The sequence below is a fragment of the Plecotus auritus genome (genome assembly GCF_963455305.1).
Source record: "Plecotus auritus genome assembly, chromosome: 8".
In the NCBI taxonomy this organism is placed as follows: Eukaryota; Metazoa; Chordata; class Mammalia; order Chiroptera; family Vespertilionidae; genus Plecotus; species Plecotus auritus.
This window is the reverse complement of record NC_137782.1, coordinates 164,941,028-164,960,664: the sequence shown is the minus strand read 5'-3', so window position 1 is coordinate 164,960,664 and position 19,637 is coordinate 164,941,028. Positions and strand designations below refer to the sequence as shown.

General features: G+C 56.0%; 1 protein-coding gene across 4 annotated transcripts in view; it reads right to left on the bottom strand.

Moving 5' to 3' along the window:
- ADCY3 (adenylate cyclase 3) overlaps window positions 1-19,637 on the bottom strand; it is a 54,476-nt gene that overhangs the window by 14,430 nt on the left and 20,409 nt on the right. For 2 of the 4 annotated variants that reach the window (XM_080683626.1, XM_080683625.1), the window contains 6 exons: window positions 6,051-6,181; window positions 5,430-5,541; window positions 5,188-5,315; window positions 4,705-4,863; window positions 3,829-4,006; window positions 974-1,102 (listed from right to left, as the gene is read on the bottom strand). In XM_080683626.1, the coding sequence (XP_080539752.1) occupies window positions 974-1,102; window positions 3,829-4,006; window positions 4,705-4,863; window positions 5,188-5,315; window positions 5,430-5,541; window positions 6,051-6,181 (837 nt within the window). Of the gene's footprint in view, window positions 1-973; window positions 1,103-3,828; window positions 4,007-4,704; window positions 4,864-5,187; window positions 5,542-6,050; window positions 6,182-19,637 lie in introns of all 4 variants that reach the window. The other 2 variants (XM_080683623.1, XM_080683624.1) reach the window with 1 other exon arrangement.

Below are 19,637 nucleotides of genomic sequence, written 5' to 3'. Positions count from 1 at the left end.
ACACTGACCACTGGGTACACTGGCTCTTGGATCTCCAAGGAGGTGCAAAGTCAGCCACTGCCTAAGCCACCCAGCAGGAGCTACAGAGAGATCTGCAGATTCCTCCTCTTTGTATTGGGTTTGGAAGTGCCCAGACGAGGCCAGCTGTGTAGCAAGACAGGCTGCTGCTGCTGCTGCCTGTTTGAGAGGTTTTAGGCTGAGAAAGGCAAGGCCTTTCATATGCTAAAGCCAAGCCACTACTACTACTACCACGCACAGCTTGGGTGGGGTTGTAAATTGGGTGGGGCAGGGTCTCAGGGAATCTCCTGGGCAGAGCAAACAGCAATGGCTGCCAGTCAGCCTGGCCCTGGAGAAGTCCCAGGTCCCAGCGCAGGAAAAATGACCGCTGCAAGCACCTCCGTCTGAAAGAACATTGCACTCCGTTCCTGTCCTGATGCCAGACAGTCCAGTTTCTCCCCGTATGTGTCTGGGTCCCCCAGAGTCTCGCCTGGAACTGGAGTTCAAAGCAAGCAGGAGCTTGTATCTCCCTCCCAATTAAAAGAGCAGCGCACCCGGGTGCCAGCCCGTTCCGCGCCTCCGCACCTCCTAGCAGTCTCAAGGCGCTTTCTTCTTTACCTCTAGTTGAAGAACTCCCACTCAGCCAGCTTTCCCGCGGTTCTGGATGATTTGCTCTGTCTTTTAGTTGTAATTTTGATGTGGTTGTGAGAGGCAGCAAGCACAGGTGTTTACCTATGCCGCCATCTTGACTCCTTATCGCGAGTACCTCTTTTGATGTTACCCACCCCGACCCCATGTAAATGACAGAGACTTTGGGCTGGGGCTTGGGGAGAGGTGACTTGCTCGGGCTACACTGCTAAAAGGGAGCAGAGCCCAGGCTGGCGGCCACCTCTCCAACTCTGAGCACAGGCCCCTTCCTGCGGCAAGTCGCCTCCCCATCCCCTGCCCACATCCTGGTCCTCAGCCCTGCACATACCTGGGCATCCTGCTCCTCGTTCTCCTCCGACGTGGAGCCGCTGGTGTGGACACTCCCATTGGACTCCTTGGTCTCGATGAGGGCAGGGGAGCTAGGCTTTGAGGACGCTGGCGCTCCGTTGGGCAGGGCCTGCAGTGGGAAGCAGCGGCCATCAGGGACTCCAGACACTGCCAGCTGCCCACCATCCTGTGGTGCGTCTACCTGCAGTCTGCAGTCCCCTCACCAGCATTCAGAAGCCTTGCACACTTGGAAATTTCACTGCTCAATTCCTCCTCTAGTGTTTAAATGCTATAATTTTCTAGTATTAATTTCTACTATTAAAACCTGTCCCAGTATTCCCTTTCCTATTTCTAAAACAGTACCTCAATGGCACAGTGATTCACAGAGGTCTTTTTTGGTGTGGAGCCCTGTCAGATGCCTTCCAAAAGTCTGAATATTCCATAAACCAATGTCCCCAATGACTAGTATATTATTTCCTTGATAGAATTATACACTATCACACAGGGAAGTCACTCATTCATTCATTCATTTAATGAGCATTAACTGAGTACCTACTATGTGATAGGAACTGATCAAATTCCTGGCGATACACACAAAATGCCCTGACCTTGGGAGCTCACATTCTAGGGAGGAAAGGCTGTCAGTAAAGTGGTCACAGCACGTAAGGAGAGAGAAAGTGCTCTGGAGAAGGAGGATGTCAGGAGATACGGATTGCAATGTGACTCCCTCCCACGAAGAGGGAGCAGCTGGTGCAAAGGCCCTGGAACAGGCATGAACTGGGGGGACTGAGCCCAGCCTGAGGCCAGGGGTGCCGGGCAGAGTAAGTGAGAGGGGACCGGGCGGTGAGGGCCCGACCCTAGCTGACCACCACTCCTCTGAGTGAGACAGGAGACCCGTGGAGGGTTCTGAGCAAGGGAGTGACATGATCTCACTTAACAGGGTAGCGGCAAGGACAGAGGAGGGTGACTGGTTGGGATACGGTTGCAGGAATCCTCCACGAGATGACAGTGGCACAGACGGGGATGGTAGCTGTGGGTGGTTGGAGCTCTATCTTTCAAGAAATGCCAACAGAACGTGCTCTGGGTGGTAAAGAGAGGGATCGAGGCCCTAGCTGCTTTGGCTCTGTGGATAGTGTCAGCCTGCCGACGGAAGGGTCCCAGGTTTGATTCCAGTCGGGGACACATGCCCGGGTTGCGGGCTTGATCCCCAGTGAGGGGAGTGCAGGAGGTGGCCGATCAATGATTCTCTCTCATCATTGAGGTTTCTATCTCTCCCTTTCCCTTCCTCTCTGAAATCAATAAAAATGTCTTAAAAAAAAAAAAAAAGAGGGGTAAAGGAGATCCTCAAAGCTTCTGGTCTGAGCAAGTTGAAAAAAAATGGAGCGGCCACTGGCAGGTGAGGAAGACTGAGGCAGAGCGGCCATGACAGGTGGAAAGGCTGAGGAAGAGGACTTGAGTGTGGAGAGCAGGAGGGAGAGCGCGCCATCGCCTGGTAACTCCGAGCTGCCTGCTCTGCACACGAACGGAGATGCACCAGTGGCTGTAGCTGCGTGCGGGGCAGCTGGCTGGGGCTGAGCGCTAAATCTGGGAGTTGTCAGAGGTGGCATTTCAGACAGGGTTAGTGTAAGTGGAAGATGCCTGCTCACACTCTCCTCATCACTTCCTTCCACTAAACCCTGGAGGTTTCTGCAAAGGAACTGTGTGTGCTCCCGTGACTTCCAGAGACGCCCTCTCTCCCATGACCCTCCCACCATCCTTCACGCACGCTCACGTCTCACTGACTGTAGAGCAGGCAGGGTGATCTGAGCATCGCCTCGCCCGAGTCCATCTCATGCTGGAGACCCGACACAGCTGTGAGGCTCATCCTGCGAGCAGGACAGTCCTGCCAGCTGCTTCCTGCCCCGCGCCCCCTAGCGGCGGACAGCGGCTGCGCAGCCAGGGCGTGGAGAGAACTAGAGTCTCCAGCAGTGACACTTACATTCCCTGAGAGCAGGCGTCCTCAAACTATGGCCCGCGGGCCACATGCGGCCCGCCGAGGACATGTATCCGGCCCACCGGGTGCTGCTGCCTGTCCTGCTTAGCAGCTGACTCGTCCCGGGCCCGCAGTGCGCATAGGAATTTTTTATATATATTTTTTTAAACTATAGTCCGGCCCTCCAACGGTCTGAGGGACAGTGAACTGGCCCCCTGTTTAAAAAGTTTGAGGACCCCTGCCTGAGAGAGTGTAACAAGTGCTGGCAGGCAGGGAGATAAAATATCTAAAGAATGTCATTCGGCAATGGCAACGGGTCGTTCTTCTCCTAAAGCGCTCCTAGAATTCAGAGCTGGGGAAAGCCTCCAAGGGTGGATGTGAATGTGCGATTCTCAGAAACTCACGTGGCTGACAGGTGTCCTGCCTCGGGAACAACTAAGGACATGAGACTGTTCCCAGCTTCATCTTTCACATGAATGAAGATAGAAAGTGAGCGGAGAGCCGGCCGGGGCCGGGAGGGGGCCGAGGTGAGTAAGGAGGGGCATCCACTGCCTCCCCGCACCCTCCCTCTGCTCCCCCCCTTGGCATCCACGTCACTCCTGTGGCTTCCACCGCGTCCTCCTGCAGGGACCCTCACTGCCACCCAGCCGCTCCGAGCACCACACACATTCCCGGTGGCGGGACAGGACAGTCACCTTCCCCCAGACACCGCTGGTCCTCTGAAAGGAGGCCTCTCGTCACTGCTCAGCGGGACTCAGCATCGCTGGGATGCCCACCTGCACCTCACAGCTCATTCCGCCATCAAGCCGTGCCCAGTCCTCTGCCACCCCTCCGCCAGCCCCCTCCTTTCCATCCCCTAGTGCAGGGGGTGGGTGGGGACTCACCGAGCTGTTGAGGCCATTTTGGGAGGCAGTTTTCTTCACCTCTGGCTTGGACGCAATGATGAGGTAGGTTTCGATGCCCTTCTCCTCTAGGTAATCGCAGCGGCTGCCCCCCTCGCCGGGCTCCACGTCGAACTCTCCTTTCAGGCAGTCCAGGGTGCTCTGGGAGATGTGCACGCGCCTGCACCGCAGCCAGAGAGGCCCTGAGCACGGGCCCGCCCCTGCCCCCGACAGTCCTGGCCCAGGCTGCCACTCGGGCCAGCGTCTCGGGGTGCATGGGACAGGGGGCCACTCGGGGCAGAGGCAGGGAGGTCCTGTGTGGGCGGTGTGGCACCTGCCCCTCTTGGAGCCTCGGTGTTAAGTCATGAGGCAGGAATAAAATTTTGTCCTCAGGCAGCTGGGAGTACAAATGAGGACACTTAGAAGTCTGCACCCGTTTTCCGGGGCCCTTCTCTGGGGAGTCACCAGGAGGGAGAGGCTGGTGACTGCCTGAGGGAGCTCCCTGGCCGGGCGGGCAGGTTGCAGATGCCTTCAGCCTGCCCGCCCTGAGCACAGGCAGGTCCTGGCCCGGCCGCTTCTTAACCGGCAAGCGGCTCCTCCGAGCTGCTGCTGGCTATCTAACGCCCGCCGGGGAGGCTGGCACTGACTCAGCAGTGTGATGGCAGCAGAGCGCGGGCAGCCCTGCCAGTCGGTAAAGGGGACGAGAGGACACACGGTGCAGAGGTCCCGGCAGGAGAGGCCACAGCCAACCACAGGCCAAGGAGACGGGCGCCCGAGAAGGAACACCGCTCCTGGTGGAGGGGGCCCGTCCGAGCCGCAGACCTGAGGGGTGGCTGTCCCTTCCGACCTCATGCCTGCCCACAGGGAAGGAACACTCACCCGGGGATGCCGCCAGCCTCCATCTTGTTGGCCACAGTGACATCGGTAGACCACACGTCATACTGCCAGCGCTTCTGGCCCAGGACGCCCCCCAGCACAGTGCCCGTGTGCACCCCCACACGCATGTCCACCCCGGTCTTTGTCTTCTCCCGCACGTACCTGCCAGGTACACAGAAAGGAGGAGGGTGAAGGGAAGCCCGCAGCCAGGTGCCGGCCCCCTCGCCCCCTCACCCTACAGGAGGGATCTTACACGCTTTCTTCTCCTCTGGGCCAAGCGGCCAACTGGGTGCCCCCCAGCTTTCTGTCTGCCTTTGAGCTGAGTGGGCAGAAGGACTGCCCCAGCCTCGTCCTGAGGGACCTCCAGTTGCATAACATCACTACGTCCCACAATACTTGCCTGAGCCTGGGGGCTTCTGGGCCACCACGACGGACCGGCTCCTCCCACGGGCCCAGGCACCCCTCCCTGCAGCAGCACCCACTTACGAGATGGCCTCCACCATGGCGAGCCCCATGAGGATGGAGCAGACGGCGTGGTCCTCCCGGTAGTCGGGCAGGCCGCAGATGCAGTAGTAACAGTCGCCCAGGATCTTAATCCGCAGCTGGTGGTATTTCTGAAAGGACAGGGCGGGGCTGTGGCGGGAGGAGTGACAGCGGAGGAGGGACGGGAGGGAGGGAGGGAGGGAGGGAGGGACCCGGGAGCCGGCACAGGCCGCCAGGGTACTCACGGCCGCCAGCTTGTCGAAGCGGGCGAAGAGCTCGTTGAGCAGCTTCACGAGCTCCTGGGCGCTGCAGGTGGAAGACAGCTGGGTGAAGCCCACGATGTCCGCGAAGAGGATGCTGCAGGGAGGGGCACCGCGTGAGGCTCCCGCCGCACACCTGACGCCACGCCAGCTCCTGCTCCCGCTCCCAACCCAGGGCAGCCAGGATCCCGGGGAAGCGGGTCTTTGCTCAAGCCCCAAAGCGGTGAGACCTGGGCACTTTGAGGGTGAATCTGCGCTCTGGCACTTAGCTTATCCTTGTGGGCTTCCCTCTATGGGCCCCTTCCCAGGCTGCCTCCCTCCTGCCCCAGGAGGAAGGCAGGAGCCCCAGTGCTGGCCCTGAATGCTGGGTGGCCTCACAGGTGTCCCTTCCTGGCTCTGGGTGATGCTGGTACAACAACGGGGCTGGACCACAGAGCCCAAAGCATGTCTCAGCCCCGATGCCCGTCTGCAAGGCTGCTCACACTGGGGCTCACTGTGGGGATGACTTTGCTTCTAGTCTCAGGGGAGACCTTAATCTGCAGTGCTCAGCTGACCCCAAGGGCCCCACCCCGTCCTGCTCTCGGAGCCCATGCGGGGCCGGCGCACCTGACATTCTCATGGCGGTACATGTACATGGTGTTGAACTGCTGCTGGTCCTTCTGGCTCTCATCCTTCTTCATGTCCTTTAGCATCTCGTCAGCCACATGCTTGGGCAGGATGGAGAGCATCAGGTTCTCCTGTGGGGCACAGGGCGGGCAGAGTGAGTGGGGACCTCGGGGTCTCACTGGTGCTCATCCAGGGGCAGCTCAAGTACTTCCGGGAAGAAACACCCGATTCTGGCAACGTCAGCCAGGAACCATTCGCCCCCACAGGCCCCAGAGCACAGGCCCAGAACGGGCAGCACCTGCACGGAGCAGGCTCAGGGCTGTGGCTGAGCCCCTCCGGGAGAGCTGATGGGAGCCAGGAGCCCAGGAAGAAATCCAAGCCTGGCTCTGGGCCTCCGAGGCGTCCCCCCTGCCACAGGAAGTGTGACAGGTCCTGGGGGCCCGTTCTCCGCTGCTCCTGCCCTGTGCATCCTCGAGGGCAGGGCCTAAGCAGGAGGCTCTCCTCCTCTCCCCTGGGTGGGCAGCCAAGAGGCCCCCAAGGTTCTGGTGTTGAACCCCAGTCCCTATCAGCCAGAGGGTTGGGCCTCAGCCCCCCTGACAGAAGACAGATCTGCCCCTCCCATTCCCCTAGGACGGTCTGCAGACCAGAGCCCCCCACCTGCTCGCCACCACAGCACAGGAGGATCCCCACCTCCCATCTGCTTTCATGGGCAACATCAACCCTCTCTCTCAGAGTGACTCACAGGGCGCTAACGAGGCATGTCCCATCACCCAGCCTGAGCACCGCCAGGGCCTGACTATCACCCTCGCGTTCCCACAGCCACCCCCACTGTCAGAACCTCTGGGATGGCATCAGGGCAGCTCAGGGAGGAGAAGCCAAAGGAACCCAGGGCGTGTGGGGCACAGAGACCGAGGACGGGGACTGAGGACTCTCCTGGAACAGGAGGACTTTTTTTTAACCCTCACCTGAGAGTGAGGACATTTTTTAGAGAGAGTTGGAAGGGGAGAGAGAGAGAGGGGAAAAAGAGAGAAACATCTAAGTGCCAGAGACACATGGATTGGTTGCCTCCCACATGCACCCCCCAACCAGGATGGGGATCAGATCTGTAACCCAGGTACGTGCCCTTGACTGGGAATCGAACCGGAGACCCTCCGGTGCACAGGCCAACACTAACCAATGAGCAACACTGGCCAGGTCCAGGGGGATTTTCAAACCAGAGATGGGGGCGCTGCCAGCTCTCCTGGGCTGCCTAGGGTCAGAGCTGCTGGGGTCCCCAGGGAGAAGGGGCAGCAGGGGGGTGGGGGAGCAGCAGTGAGCACTGAGGCTGGGGCAGGAATCTGGGGATCCCAATCATGTCCTGTAAGGTGCTCCATGGCCCAACCACAGTCCCAATTTCCCTGAAAACAAGTCAGGGCTCCTGAGGGGTGGCCCCCACCGCCTCCTCCCAGCACGGCCCAGGCCAAGACTGTCAGCCATGGCGGGACGAGGCAGCAGCAGAGCACTCGGTGCAGCCCGAGGCCCAGGACACGGCCCAGGATCCACGCGTGACGAGGCCCTGAGCTGCTCTCGGGTGGGGGTGGGGTGGGAACCGTCACTCTGCGTGACGTGATTCCCGTCACTTTTTTCAGGAGCATGAACACACTGAAAGCATAAAAGCAGTAGAACAACAAGCAAGCAGCTGTGGTTGTAAATGAAGGCTGCCCGCTGACTCGTGTGGCTTGTGAAACCTTAGTCACCCTCAGCACGGTCAGCAGGCAGAGGCCACCCGAGTGGTTGTGATGAAACTGGTTTTAAACAAGCAGGCGTCCGCAGAAAGGACACGCACATGACAGAGACAGGAGCAAGACGGCAGCCGATGGGGACTCCACGGGGAGAACACTCCACTCGGAGGCAGAGGTCAGAGGGAGGGCATGGCCGGGGGCAGTGAAGGAGAGGCACCCGCCCCTGCCACGTCACAACCAGGACTTCTGTAACAGCCAGATCCACCCCCACCTCCGTGGCTCTGCTCTTCCTCCACGCTGCGCCCCGCACGCGGGTGCTCTCTACCCGCCACGCTCCTCCAGAGACCCCAGGCCTCCTGACGGGGCACCCACCGGCCTTTCTGGTCCCATTTTCCTGCTCTCCTCGTGTCTCCTCCAGTATAGACAAGCCCCTCCTACCACTGCGCCCCCCGCCCCCCCCCCCGCCGCCACACCCTTCAACAACCTCACCCGCCACCCCGGCCCTGCCCAGGCCTGCTCCTCTCCCTCTGCCCACGTCCTTGGTGTCTCTATTGGCGCTGACATCGTCTGCCCTTAGAGTCAGAGACTAAGCCCTTTCCTGGATCCCTTTTGGGGTGTGTGATGTTAGCTCCAGATCTTCTAGAAAAACGCTCATCTACTCATAGAGGATCCCTGACATCCGTGCTCAGGGCCCCAGGGGAGAGGCCCTAACACCTCGTGCGAGTTCTTGGAGGAGGAAGGAGGCTGGCATCCAGGCGTCCTTGTCTGGTGGGCCCCACAGGAGATGCAGGGGTGGTGGAGAGAGGGACCCCAGGGTAGCTGAGCCTCGAGGGGGCCAGCGCGGAGGGAGGCAGAGCCTGCTCTTCCTAAAATAGCACTTGCTATATGTTTCGGGAGTCACAAGAATGTTCCAAGCCTCTGACCCTTCCGGGAATTTATCCAGCAAAAATAACCCAAAAGAAGTGAAAAGACACGTGTGCCAGAGGAAGTGCACTGCAGTGGCACCACACACGCGGACAGCACCGCGAGCGGCCCGAACGCCAGCAAACGGTTAATTAAACCGGCCGGTCCTCTGGGCGGGAGATTGTGCCACTTACACTGGTCTCGGTAAAAACTGTTGCCACAAGCCAGCGAGAGAGAAAAGCAGGGCAGACACAGACCGTATTCGCCGAAGGCGATGCGGGATACACACACGTCTAAGTAAAGGCAGGGGCGGGTGCGAGAGCAGAGAGCAACTGGGGGGATGGGATTAAGAGAAAACGTAAAATGTTTTTCAAAATGCTATATATGGTGTTATGCTGCTGCTTTTTAAAGAAACTTTTTAAACTGGAAATAAACACAGAACTTCCTGTTGCCGCCAGCGGTGACCCTGACCATAGCCTGTCCACAGCAACCAGTTTTCTTAGAGAGGGGAGATCCTGGCCAGAGCAAAAGCAATCATCTCTATCTGAGTCCCGAAAATCAACTGCAAGAGAACCGAGTGGGAGAGGCACAGTGTCTCGAGACTGGGAATAAAACAGTCTAACAGGCCTTGAAGATACGATTCGATCTTAAATAAACTCGCAGCATGAAGTGGCACCTGCACAAGCCCCTTGGTCTTTAACAGAAGCCAAGGGTCTGGGATGAGGAGGTGGAGACCTGCTGGGAGCCCCCCTCCCCCCCAAGGAAACACAGGACCTCGGCCTTTGCCAGGGACTGACCATGAGGGGAGGAGCTGGGTGTGGGGGGGGAGGTCTGAGAGGCTGGGACTCAGCCCAGAGAAGCCACACAGACATGCTTCACGTCTGAGGGCAGCTGCTGCCTGGAGAAGGGGGAGGCTTGCTCCGGAGGCCCCACGAGAAAGCTGGGGAGAGAAGGCTGCTGGGAAACGGACTGCTGCCTCCAGAGGAGGGCTTCTCTAAAAGCCAAAACAGTTCCCGTGAAGAGTGTGCTGCCCTGAGAGGCGGTGAACTCCCATCCCGACCCGCCAGTGGCCACAGGAGGGAGTCCCCACAGGGTGGCAGGCTGGCCCAGATCCCGCCAAACTGCCCACACGGCTTTGAGAGTTATCCTAAAAACACAGGAGCTAAGTCAAGGCCCTGACCCTCTCTGGGAAAAGCACCAGATGAGGTATCAAAAAGGAAGCAGCAGCGCTGGCAGCCCCCGGGAGGCTCCCGGGTACAGAAAACACTGCCCCGTCCTGGGAGAAGCACCCTGGACTGCCGGGTGGGGAGCAGACCGCTGGGGCAGGGTCTGGCTGGGGCAGGGTCTGGCTGGGGCAGGAGCACAGTGTCCGACCCCAGGGAGAAGTGGTCGTGGTGGCCCAGGGCTGGATGCACGGCCTCCGGGCCCCAGGGGCTGGGATCTCCTCCTCCGGGAACAGGTATGTGCTGAGCTTCCAGGTGGTCTGTGACCTGGTGGGCAGTCCGTCAGCATGGCCTCAGTGCCGGATGGCTGGGTGTGCATATGGTGTGGTGTCTGTGTGGTACCTGCTTGTCTGAGGGGGGGTGTGTCCTTGTGCATGTACAGGTGTGTCCTACATATGTGCTGTGTGTACACACACACACACAAATACATGTCATGACAACCCATCACAGGCTGTGAGCACACAGCCGTCCACAGACATGTCTATTCTGGTCCTGATTTATCCGGGTTCTTGGAGCTGCCAAGCCACTTGGAAGCCATACAGTCACTGGACCCCCCAGGTGCCCCTCCTGGCCTGCCCACCTGAGCAGAGGCGGCAGGGGGAAGGGCGTGAAGAGGAGGAGGACCCGGCCTGCTAGCCCTGGGAGGCCAGAGCCTCAACGCCACCTCACGTGCCATCAGGAAACCCCAGGGCTACCGTCTGACCACAGGGCAGGTGTCGCCCTGCAGACCAGGGGACCACACCCCTCGGTCACTCAAGCGCAGTCACTGGTCATCTGTGCAGGTCCTTGAGCTGGGAAGGTCAAAGGAAAACAGTACTCCCAGGAGCTCCGATGGGCGGGCAGTGAGGTCACCGCAGCGTGACTGGCCTCACAGGGCAAGAGCGCTCTGCTGTCTTCAGCCAAGGCCATGGGAGTTCAGAGAGGGAGAGGCTGCGTCACTCAAACCAGCCATCTTTCCACAAGACCTTCCAGAGCGAGAACAGGATCCAAGCCAGGGTTCCAGAGTCTCCTGGGCGGATGGGCTCCAGGGGGGAAGCAGAGGCACATGAATCGCAGTGGTAGGGCCAGACTAGCAAGTCCCCACCAGGCGTGTCGTCTTGGACAGAACAGAAATCACACAGATCCAGGGTCAGCCCAGAGCTCTCCCCTGCAGGAGAGGGGACACTGAGGACGTGAGCCTCTGGTCACGCGCCTGGACTCCTGTGCCATCTCCAGAGATGGGTGGGGCCGCTGTGTGGGCCAAGGTGACTGCAGTCTCAGGAGACAGCCCTCTGGACCCATGGAAGGCCACGTGTGTGCTACCTGGAGCCCTCACAGCCTGCGTGGCACAAAGCAGACGCTCCTTGGAGGCTGGTGCGTTAATGAGCTGTCAAGTAGGAGACGTGGCCCGAGGGACAAGCCATCACCCTCTGGAACAGCACTATCAGAACTTTCCGCCGCCACGGAAACGGGCCAGAGCCTGCGTCCCACGGTGGCACCTGCCACACGCAGCTACGCGATTTTAATTCTTTAATTTTCATTAATTTAAACAGCCGCCTGTGGCCCGTGGCTGCCATATTGGACAGTGCAGACACTTAGCACTTAAGCACCGCGGAGGGGCAGAGAGCGGCTGCCTGGAGGCCACTGAGCTGAGCAGGGTGCTGCGGGGCACCTGCGATCAGTGGGAAGGGAGTGGGTGCAGGGGGAGCACACGCCTGCTTCCGTCCTGGACCCCCGGGCGCAGCTCAATCCACCCTGGGAACGAAGGCCCAGGGAGGTGACACAGACCCAGTCTCCACCCGCAAGGCTTCAAGGGGGTTGCGCTTCCCTCCCTCTGCCTCCGTCCAATGGCGCTTCTTCCACATGCCGCTCCCCCCTTCCTTTACTCTTACCCACCCTGGTGCCCACGTCCCCCGGGCACAGCAAGCGTCCCTCTGTGGGCCCGTCCCCCACCTGCACTACCTGAAATGGGGTTGTTCTGCTAGGGCCTGGAATGTCAGGATGAAGAACTTCCAGGGGAACCCACGGGGTGGGCGCTGGGAGACAGCAGCACTAATTCCTTCTTCAACGGGAGACACTCACCTCGGGCTTGTCTCAAGCCGAGAGGCATCGAGGCTAAACTGAAAACGGAAATACTAGGTCTGTTTGTGAAGACACAAGTAACTGCCAAGGCTGGCGTTGGGGTGGGGGGCCCGGTCCGCTGTGGTTCCTGCCTCATGGATGGCCTGTTTGCTCTCTCTGCCGGGTACTCACAGCAGGACAGTGCGGCCACCGGCCACCACGCACCGAGTGAGAGTAAGAGGCAGGGCTGCAGTGGAGAGGTGCGAGCTGAGCTCCTCCAGCCGCAGCTCCTCTTCCCGCCTCACTGGCTGCCAGGACAGCCCCAGCCTCACTGTGGCCAGCACAACCGGGCACTTTGAGGACTGACTCTAGAAGCCCAACCCCAGGCCAGAAGGGAGCTGGCTCCCTCCTCTCTCCCCAGGACTCCCCTCTCCCCTACCAACCTCCCATGAGGACAAGGTTCAAGGTCGAGACTGCTCTATGCCTTCGCCTCACAGCCAAAGGTCTTGAAGGGCACAGGGGGGCAGGCTCGGGCAGAGGTCGGAGAGGAGGGACCTTCAGGAAGATGAGAAACTGAAGCTGAGCCCATGTGGTGCCAGCTGTCCAGAGTCCCAGCTCAGGCTCCCAGGAGAGACGTCTGACGCTCACGGTGAATGGCTGGTTCTCCCCTGGGACTCGGGCACCAAGAAGAAATGCCATCCCTGGTCAGAGGTAACCCCGGGCGCTGGGTTTAAGGCCGAGTGAGGGGCTGCTCTGTCATGGATCCCCCAGGAGCTGCACAGCAACCCAGTGTCCACCTCCACCAGGTCCTCCAGGCGCCGGATGAAGAGGGCCTGGCCCGCGGGTCCTCACGGAGGTGGGGGATGGCGAATGACTTGCTGGCCTAGGACCCTGCAAGGTCAGCCCTGGGCTCTCCCCACGTGCCCAGCCACAGCTTCCTCCCCATGGAGGGTGGGGACCGAAGTCACCCCCTCTTCCCTGAGTGAGGACAAGGCTGCTTGACCTCACCAACAGAATCTAAAGGAAGTGCAGGCCTCAAGAGCCTCTGTCGTCCCTCCGTCCTCTCCCACATCCTCCTTCCACCACGTCCCTCTCTCTGGGAAGTAGTTCTGTATGTGATTCAGAAAGGCTCATCATTCTGCAGTGTGTACCTGCTGACAGGTGCGCCCTGGGTGGACTTCCTGGATGCCTGCTGTTGCCAGGTGGCAGCTGAGGTGCTTAGCAACCATCAAGGTCCCCAACTCAACCCTGGAGTATGATCCCATGGAATACAGGAAAACAATTCCAGTTCCTTCCTCTGGGCCTCCTGCTCCACCCTGCCACACCCAAGGAGCCGAGGGGAGCCCGAGAGAGAGGCCTGAGGTCCACCCCGGGGTCACAGGTAAACGCCATCAGACTGCCCAGAGTTAGACACCTGCTCAGTTGATGCACAGAGAGCCCCTGCCGGCCAGAGGGGCTCTCACACTCACAGAGCTTTAAATCCCTCCCGCAGAGGAGGAGACTGGACCTGGGGAGGTGTAAGCAGCCAAGGCCCCATCCCACTTCTTTTCATTACCCACATGCTCCCTCACCCATTTGCCCTTCAACAAGATGGACATGCCCGCCCTGGGGACCACGCAGAGGGTGAAGCCTGTGACTGAGGCCCAGGGCTGCTTCTTCCCTTCCCAGGGGACAGTGCTGGGCGGCCCAGCCATCCGGAGTTACCTGCTATCAGCAGCAGGTTGGTCACCTTCATAGAGGCCAGTACAACCTCCCAGGTGACAACAACAAAGAGAATGGAATCCGAGGGAGCAGGAGGGGAGCCCTGACACCAGCTAAGCCCCAGCTTCACTGTCCGGCTGTGGGGGACAGGCCCGGGAGGAGAATGTCCTGCTGGTGGCCACACAGCTGCCGTGGCAGGCCTCCCCTCCGAACACACTGGGCTTCCTCCCAGAGCAGTGTAGGAAGCAAGGGAAATACACGCCAAGCCTATCATCGGTGAGACTTGGACCCTGAGAACTAACCTCTGAAAGGAGGCTTCTTCTGCAAAGAGTGTACTGGGAATTTTTTTTAAGTTGGGAATCTTTTTAACAAGGTCATGAACACTGTGAGTGCATGGGGGCTGGTGTGGGACCCACCGCAACAGTTCCTTCCACAGGAGCCACGTCCAAACCAGCTGTGTCTCCTGTCCTCCTAGGACGTGCTGCAGCCCCTTCCAAAGTGTTCTCAGATCTGTCATCTCACTCTTATTCCCACGAGGAGAAACGTGAAGTGGGACTCTGTGGCCTCTACCACCAGCCTACACTCAGCCCCAAGGACACATCAGCTGACATTCCTGGAACATAAAACCACCCCGGAACTGGGGAGGAAGCAACTTGCATGTCGACTGTCACCATGGAGAAAGGAACACCAGCCCCAGCTACCTCTCAGCCCCTCCCTTCAGCTGGTGACCCCAGGGGCCAGTGTGGCCGCAGCTAATCACACTAAAGGGCTTCATGGCTTCTAGACTCAGAGTTCTTACTTTGTGTGATTCTCAAAAAACCCATGACAATGGTATTATTTTTCACCCCAATTTTCAGAAGACTAAAGACCAGAGTGTCACATAGCGTGAAGGAGAGAAATAAATAAATATTTAATATTTTCCAAGAAATAGGTGACCAAATGGAGAACTTAACCAAAGAACTGGAATGTATGTTTTAAAATGAAATGGGCATTCTAGAACAACAACAACAAAACAAAAAAAATCCAAGAACCGAAATTAAAGATTTAACCACTGGAAGTCAAGTCAGTAAAAAGATTCTATCCGATGCACAGAAAGAAACAAAAAGAAAGGTAAGATTCAGGAAAAAAAAAATATGGAATGTGGTAAAAATGTCTAATAAGAATATCTAGAATCCTAGAAGGGAAAGAGTCAGACAGAAGCAACAAAAAGCTACTTGCTTTGTATGCATATGTGCATAATCCATGGACACAGACAATGGGGTGCTGAAGGCCTGGGGTAGGGGGTTGGGGTGGGCAGAGGGGGTCAATGGGGGAAAAGGGGACATATGTAATACTTTCAATAATACTTTTTGTTTTTTAAACTACTTGCTGAAAATTTTCAAAACTGATGAAAGTCATCAAGCCATCAATTCAAGAAGCTCTTCAGATACCTAGCAGAGTAACTACACAACAAATTTCTAGGTCCATTATTATAAAACTGCTAAAAACCAAAGACGAAACTGTGAAAGCAACCAGAGGGAAAAAATATGCAATTACTTTAAAAGGAGCAACTGTATGTCTGACAGCTGGCATTTCCACAAAAATGATGGAAGCCAGAGGCTAATGGAATGAGACCTTCAAAGGATTTAAAGTAAAAATGTGGCAACCTAGAGTTCAATATCTGATGAAATGAACAAGTCCCTGAAAAAAAAAAAAATTCCAAAGCATAAACAAAGAGAAATATAAAAACCTTTATCTGTGAAGGAAACTGAATCTTTTCACAAAGAAAACTCTAGACCAGCCGTGGGCAAACTACGGCCCGCGGGCCGGATCCAGCCCGTTCGGCTGTTCTATTCGGCCCGCGGAGCCGAAAGAGCGGAGGGTTCTCTTGCTCTCCCCTCCGCTCCTTTACTTTGAATTTATATTAGTTCACACAAACACTCTATCCATGCTTTTGTTCCGGCCCTCCGGTCCAGTTTAAGAACCCATTGTGGCCCTCGAGTCAAAAAGTTTGCCCACCCCTGCTCTAGACCCACCTGGTTTCACCAGTGACTGCTGCTAAACGTTTAACAATGACCCAAATCTTCCTCAAACTCTTCCAGGGATTAGAAAGAGGGAACACATCTCAAATTATTTCCTAAGTCTGGCATTACCATGATACCCAAACTTGTCAGTCAGTCACTGAAAGAAAACTAAAATGGTACGCAAATCTCTCTTGTGTACATAGTCACAGAACTCCTAAAGAAAATATGAGCAAATTGAAACTGCCAGGTGGGAGGAGAATTCCAACCCTCCCAATGCCTTTCCTCATTTCCAAAGGGCCTTACACATCCTAGGTGTACTGGTTAATAATGCGGATTTTGTAATAGAAGAAAACATGATAATTTCAAGAGAAACATCAGAAATGCTTCATTCAAAATAATGTCCATCACTAGCTACACATTTCCCCATCTTTCAGGTAATTTGTGGATACCGTCCCAGTAGAACTTTTCTTGTTTTGAGGCAAACCATTCAGAGATCCAATTTTCCTCTTCTTCGTACGTTTTGAAGTGCTGCTCAGAAAGTGCGTGTGCCATCAATCGGAACAAGTGGTCATCTGAAGGAGCAAGGTCTGGTGAATACGGCGGGTGGGTTAATACTTCCCAGGCAAGATCTTTTAACGTGTCTTTAACTGGTTTTGAAGTGTGTGATGGTGCGTCATCATGAAGCAAAATTACTTTGCCGTGTCTTTTGGCACATTCTGGTCATTTCATGATCAAAGCGTGGTTCATATTGATTTATCTGTTGTCGGTATCGATCAGTATTAACGGTTTCACCTGGTTTTAGAAGGTCATAATACACCACACCTTCCTGATCCCATCAAACTCAGAGCATTGTCTTCTTTCCGAAGCGATTTGGCCTTGCAAATCCAGGTTGATGGTTGACCTGGATCAACCCATGATTCTGTGCATTGGGATTCTCAAAATAAATCAATTTTTTTAAATAAATAAAATTCATTTTTTCATCACCAGTCACAATTTGATGCAAAAAAGACTTTCTTTCATGCCGATGAAGCAACATTTTACTGATGACTTTTCGGTTTTCCATTTGTCTTTCGTTCAGTTGATGTGGCACCCATTTTCCTTCCTTTAAAATCTTTCCCATTGCTTGTAAACGATCAGAAATTGTTTGCTGAGCGACATTTAATCTTTCTCAAAGTTGTGCTTGAGTTTGACACGCATCTTCATTCAATAATGCTTGTAATTGTTGGTCTTCAAACTTTTTCGGTTAACCTGGACGTTCTTTGTCTTTCACATCAAAATCATCATTTTTGAAGAATTTAAACCAGCGTTCACAAGTATCTTGAGATGGAACATGTTTACCATAAGCTTCCCGAAGTACACGACAATAACTTTTTCTTCAAAATAATGAATTAAAACTTCCCGCAAATGCTCTTTTGGCATGAAGTTTGACATTTTTTTTTAAAATATATTTTTTATTGATATTTCACAGAGAGGAAGGGAGAGAGACAGAGAGCCAGAAACATCGATGAGAGAGAAACATCGATCAGCTGCCTCCTGCACACCTCCCACTGAGGATGTGCCCGCAACCAAGGTACATGCCCCCGACCGGAATCGAACCCGGGACCCCTCAGTCCGCAGGCCGACGCTCTATCCACTGAGCCAAACCGGTTTCGGCTGAAGTTTGACATTTTTAAGCGTAAAAATATCTATGATGTTAACACCTTCAGCAAATTTGACATATGAAGTTTTGAAGCTTGCTGTCAATACAACAAAACAGCATACGTATCAAATCGCATATATATCAACGTATGTGTACTCCATCTATTGAAAAAAATCCGCATTATTAACCGGTGCACCCAGTATTATCCATTTTATCCCAATGTTGTATTGCCATCTACACTTCACACACAGGGGAAACTGAGGCCCAAAGAGGTGAAAGAACTAGCCCAAGGCCACACACAAGCTGGACCTGGGCTAGATTCATTCCACTTGATGGACATTGACACACACCTGCTGTGTCCCAACAAGGCCTGGACGTATAGGTTTGTGACTCTCCCCTGCACCTCCCTTCTGCCTCCCGGGGCCTCTCATTCCTGGTGCCAGTGCCCCGGGCAGACTGCTGGTGCCCCCAGGCTGCTCCATGGCGTTCGGGAGTCCCCAGCACACAGGGTGGCCCTCTGTGCCAGGGCCCAGGTTCCATGCTCTGACCCTGCCCGGAGCAAGCACACAGCACGAGGCATAGAAAGCGGGCCTCATGGCCCGTGCACTGCAGCCGGACCATCACCACCTCCAAGCTCACTGGTTACAAAGCGCGTCCGCCTGTGCTTCCCGTTGGACTCAGGGAACCTGCACGGTGAGTATCAATACTTCCCCTTTGAGTATCAATACCCCAACTCTGCCAATGAGAAAAGAGAGGCTCTAAGGGGTGGGTAACTCGTCTAACACCTCTTTAGAGACTAACAGATCCAGGGGGAGACCCAGGGGCCTTCCTCGCCACACCAGGAGGCCCCCGCCCAGCACTGTTCAGTGGGATGGAAGGTGTCCCGGGTTACCCATGAAGAGACAGACAAGACTGATGCAGATCGGTGTGTGGAAAACCACGCAAAGATTGTGGGAAACAGCTCCTGGCTTAGCAAAGTGGTGGCATGCCTTGTGGTTTTTATGTAAAGAACCCGAGGAACGCGTCCACAGTATGAGAGGCCAGAGGCGAACGAGACAAGGCAGCATAACAGCCAGAAACTAAGGCCTTTCGAGCAGCACTCACTACACGGAGGATTCTTTAAATGTGCTGAAGCCTCAGCAGCTCCTCGGGAACCACAGGACCGAGGCCGAGGAGAAGGGGCCTCCCACGGTGAGCTAAGCCTGCCCCGTGTCACAGCGGAGGCCGGAGCACCCCCTCCTAACCTGCTTTCTGAAGAAACGAGCCCGAGGCCCAGCTCCGAAGCTTCTAGATCTCATTGCTAAACGGACAGAGAAAACACACCCCCAGGACAGAGGAAGCCAGGGCCATCGGCTAAATGAATCCGTGTGGGCCTCCAATAGCACTGTCTAGAGAATGTGAGGCCCACCACCCAGGTTCCAGAGGGACCCCGAAACCACAGCCCTGGCCAGCTGAGTGGCAGAGTCCACAAAAGCTGCATTTTGTGAACCCAGAGCACGCAGCACCCCATGAACACAGAGACACGGTTCCCAGAGCAGAGGGTCATATATTTTCCACTTGAGTTTGTGCGTGAAGGAGAAATAACCTCGGGATAACAGGAAACTGGTGGATGTAATTTCTGGGGACCTTCAAAAGCATTTGAGAAGAATCCAGACCAAAAAAACGATGCGAAAGTCTGACTCACACGAGAATGGGAGGTGCTGCGGTGACGGGCTGCCGTCAAGCCCGTAAACAGCGCAACAGCAGGCACTTCTCGCAGAGAAAAATGTAAACGGTGGAGTCCCGGGGGGTCGGGCTGGTTTTCCTTAGTTAAAAATGACTTAGAGGGAGAAGACAGTGGGGAGATGGCCCTGAGCATGAAGAAAACAGCGCCCTGGGCGGTGGACTTCACCCAGAGGGCCCCGAGGCCAGGGGATGGGTCCCGCTGCAGGGAGAGCAATTCTGTGCACACAGTAGGTGGGCAGTGTGCATCTGCCCTTGACCTTAAGAGAGTGGCAGAGGAGGACTAACAAGCCCACGGAGGACAAGCATTCAACCTACAGCACTTGTTCACCTGGGACACAGGGAGCCACTGGTGGCTGCCGGGGTGATGTGTTTCTTTAAAAAGTTTTAAATATAAGGACAAAAAAAAAGGCCGAAAAAGGGAAAGAGGGAGGCTTAGGCCAAGCACAGAGGAGATTCGGGAGTGAGTTTCCAGGAAGAGAAGCTCCCTGAAGTCGGGAGGAGCCCTTCCAGGCGAGGGACCCTGAGGTGGCGTTAGGCAGCGAGCACCTGACCTGGTGGGTCAACACCAAGGCCCATGGGGCTTTGCACTGAACTCCCCCCCCACACACACACACAGGCCCCTCCTCCCATCA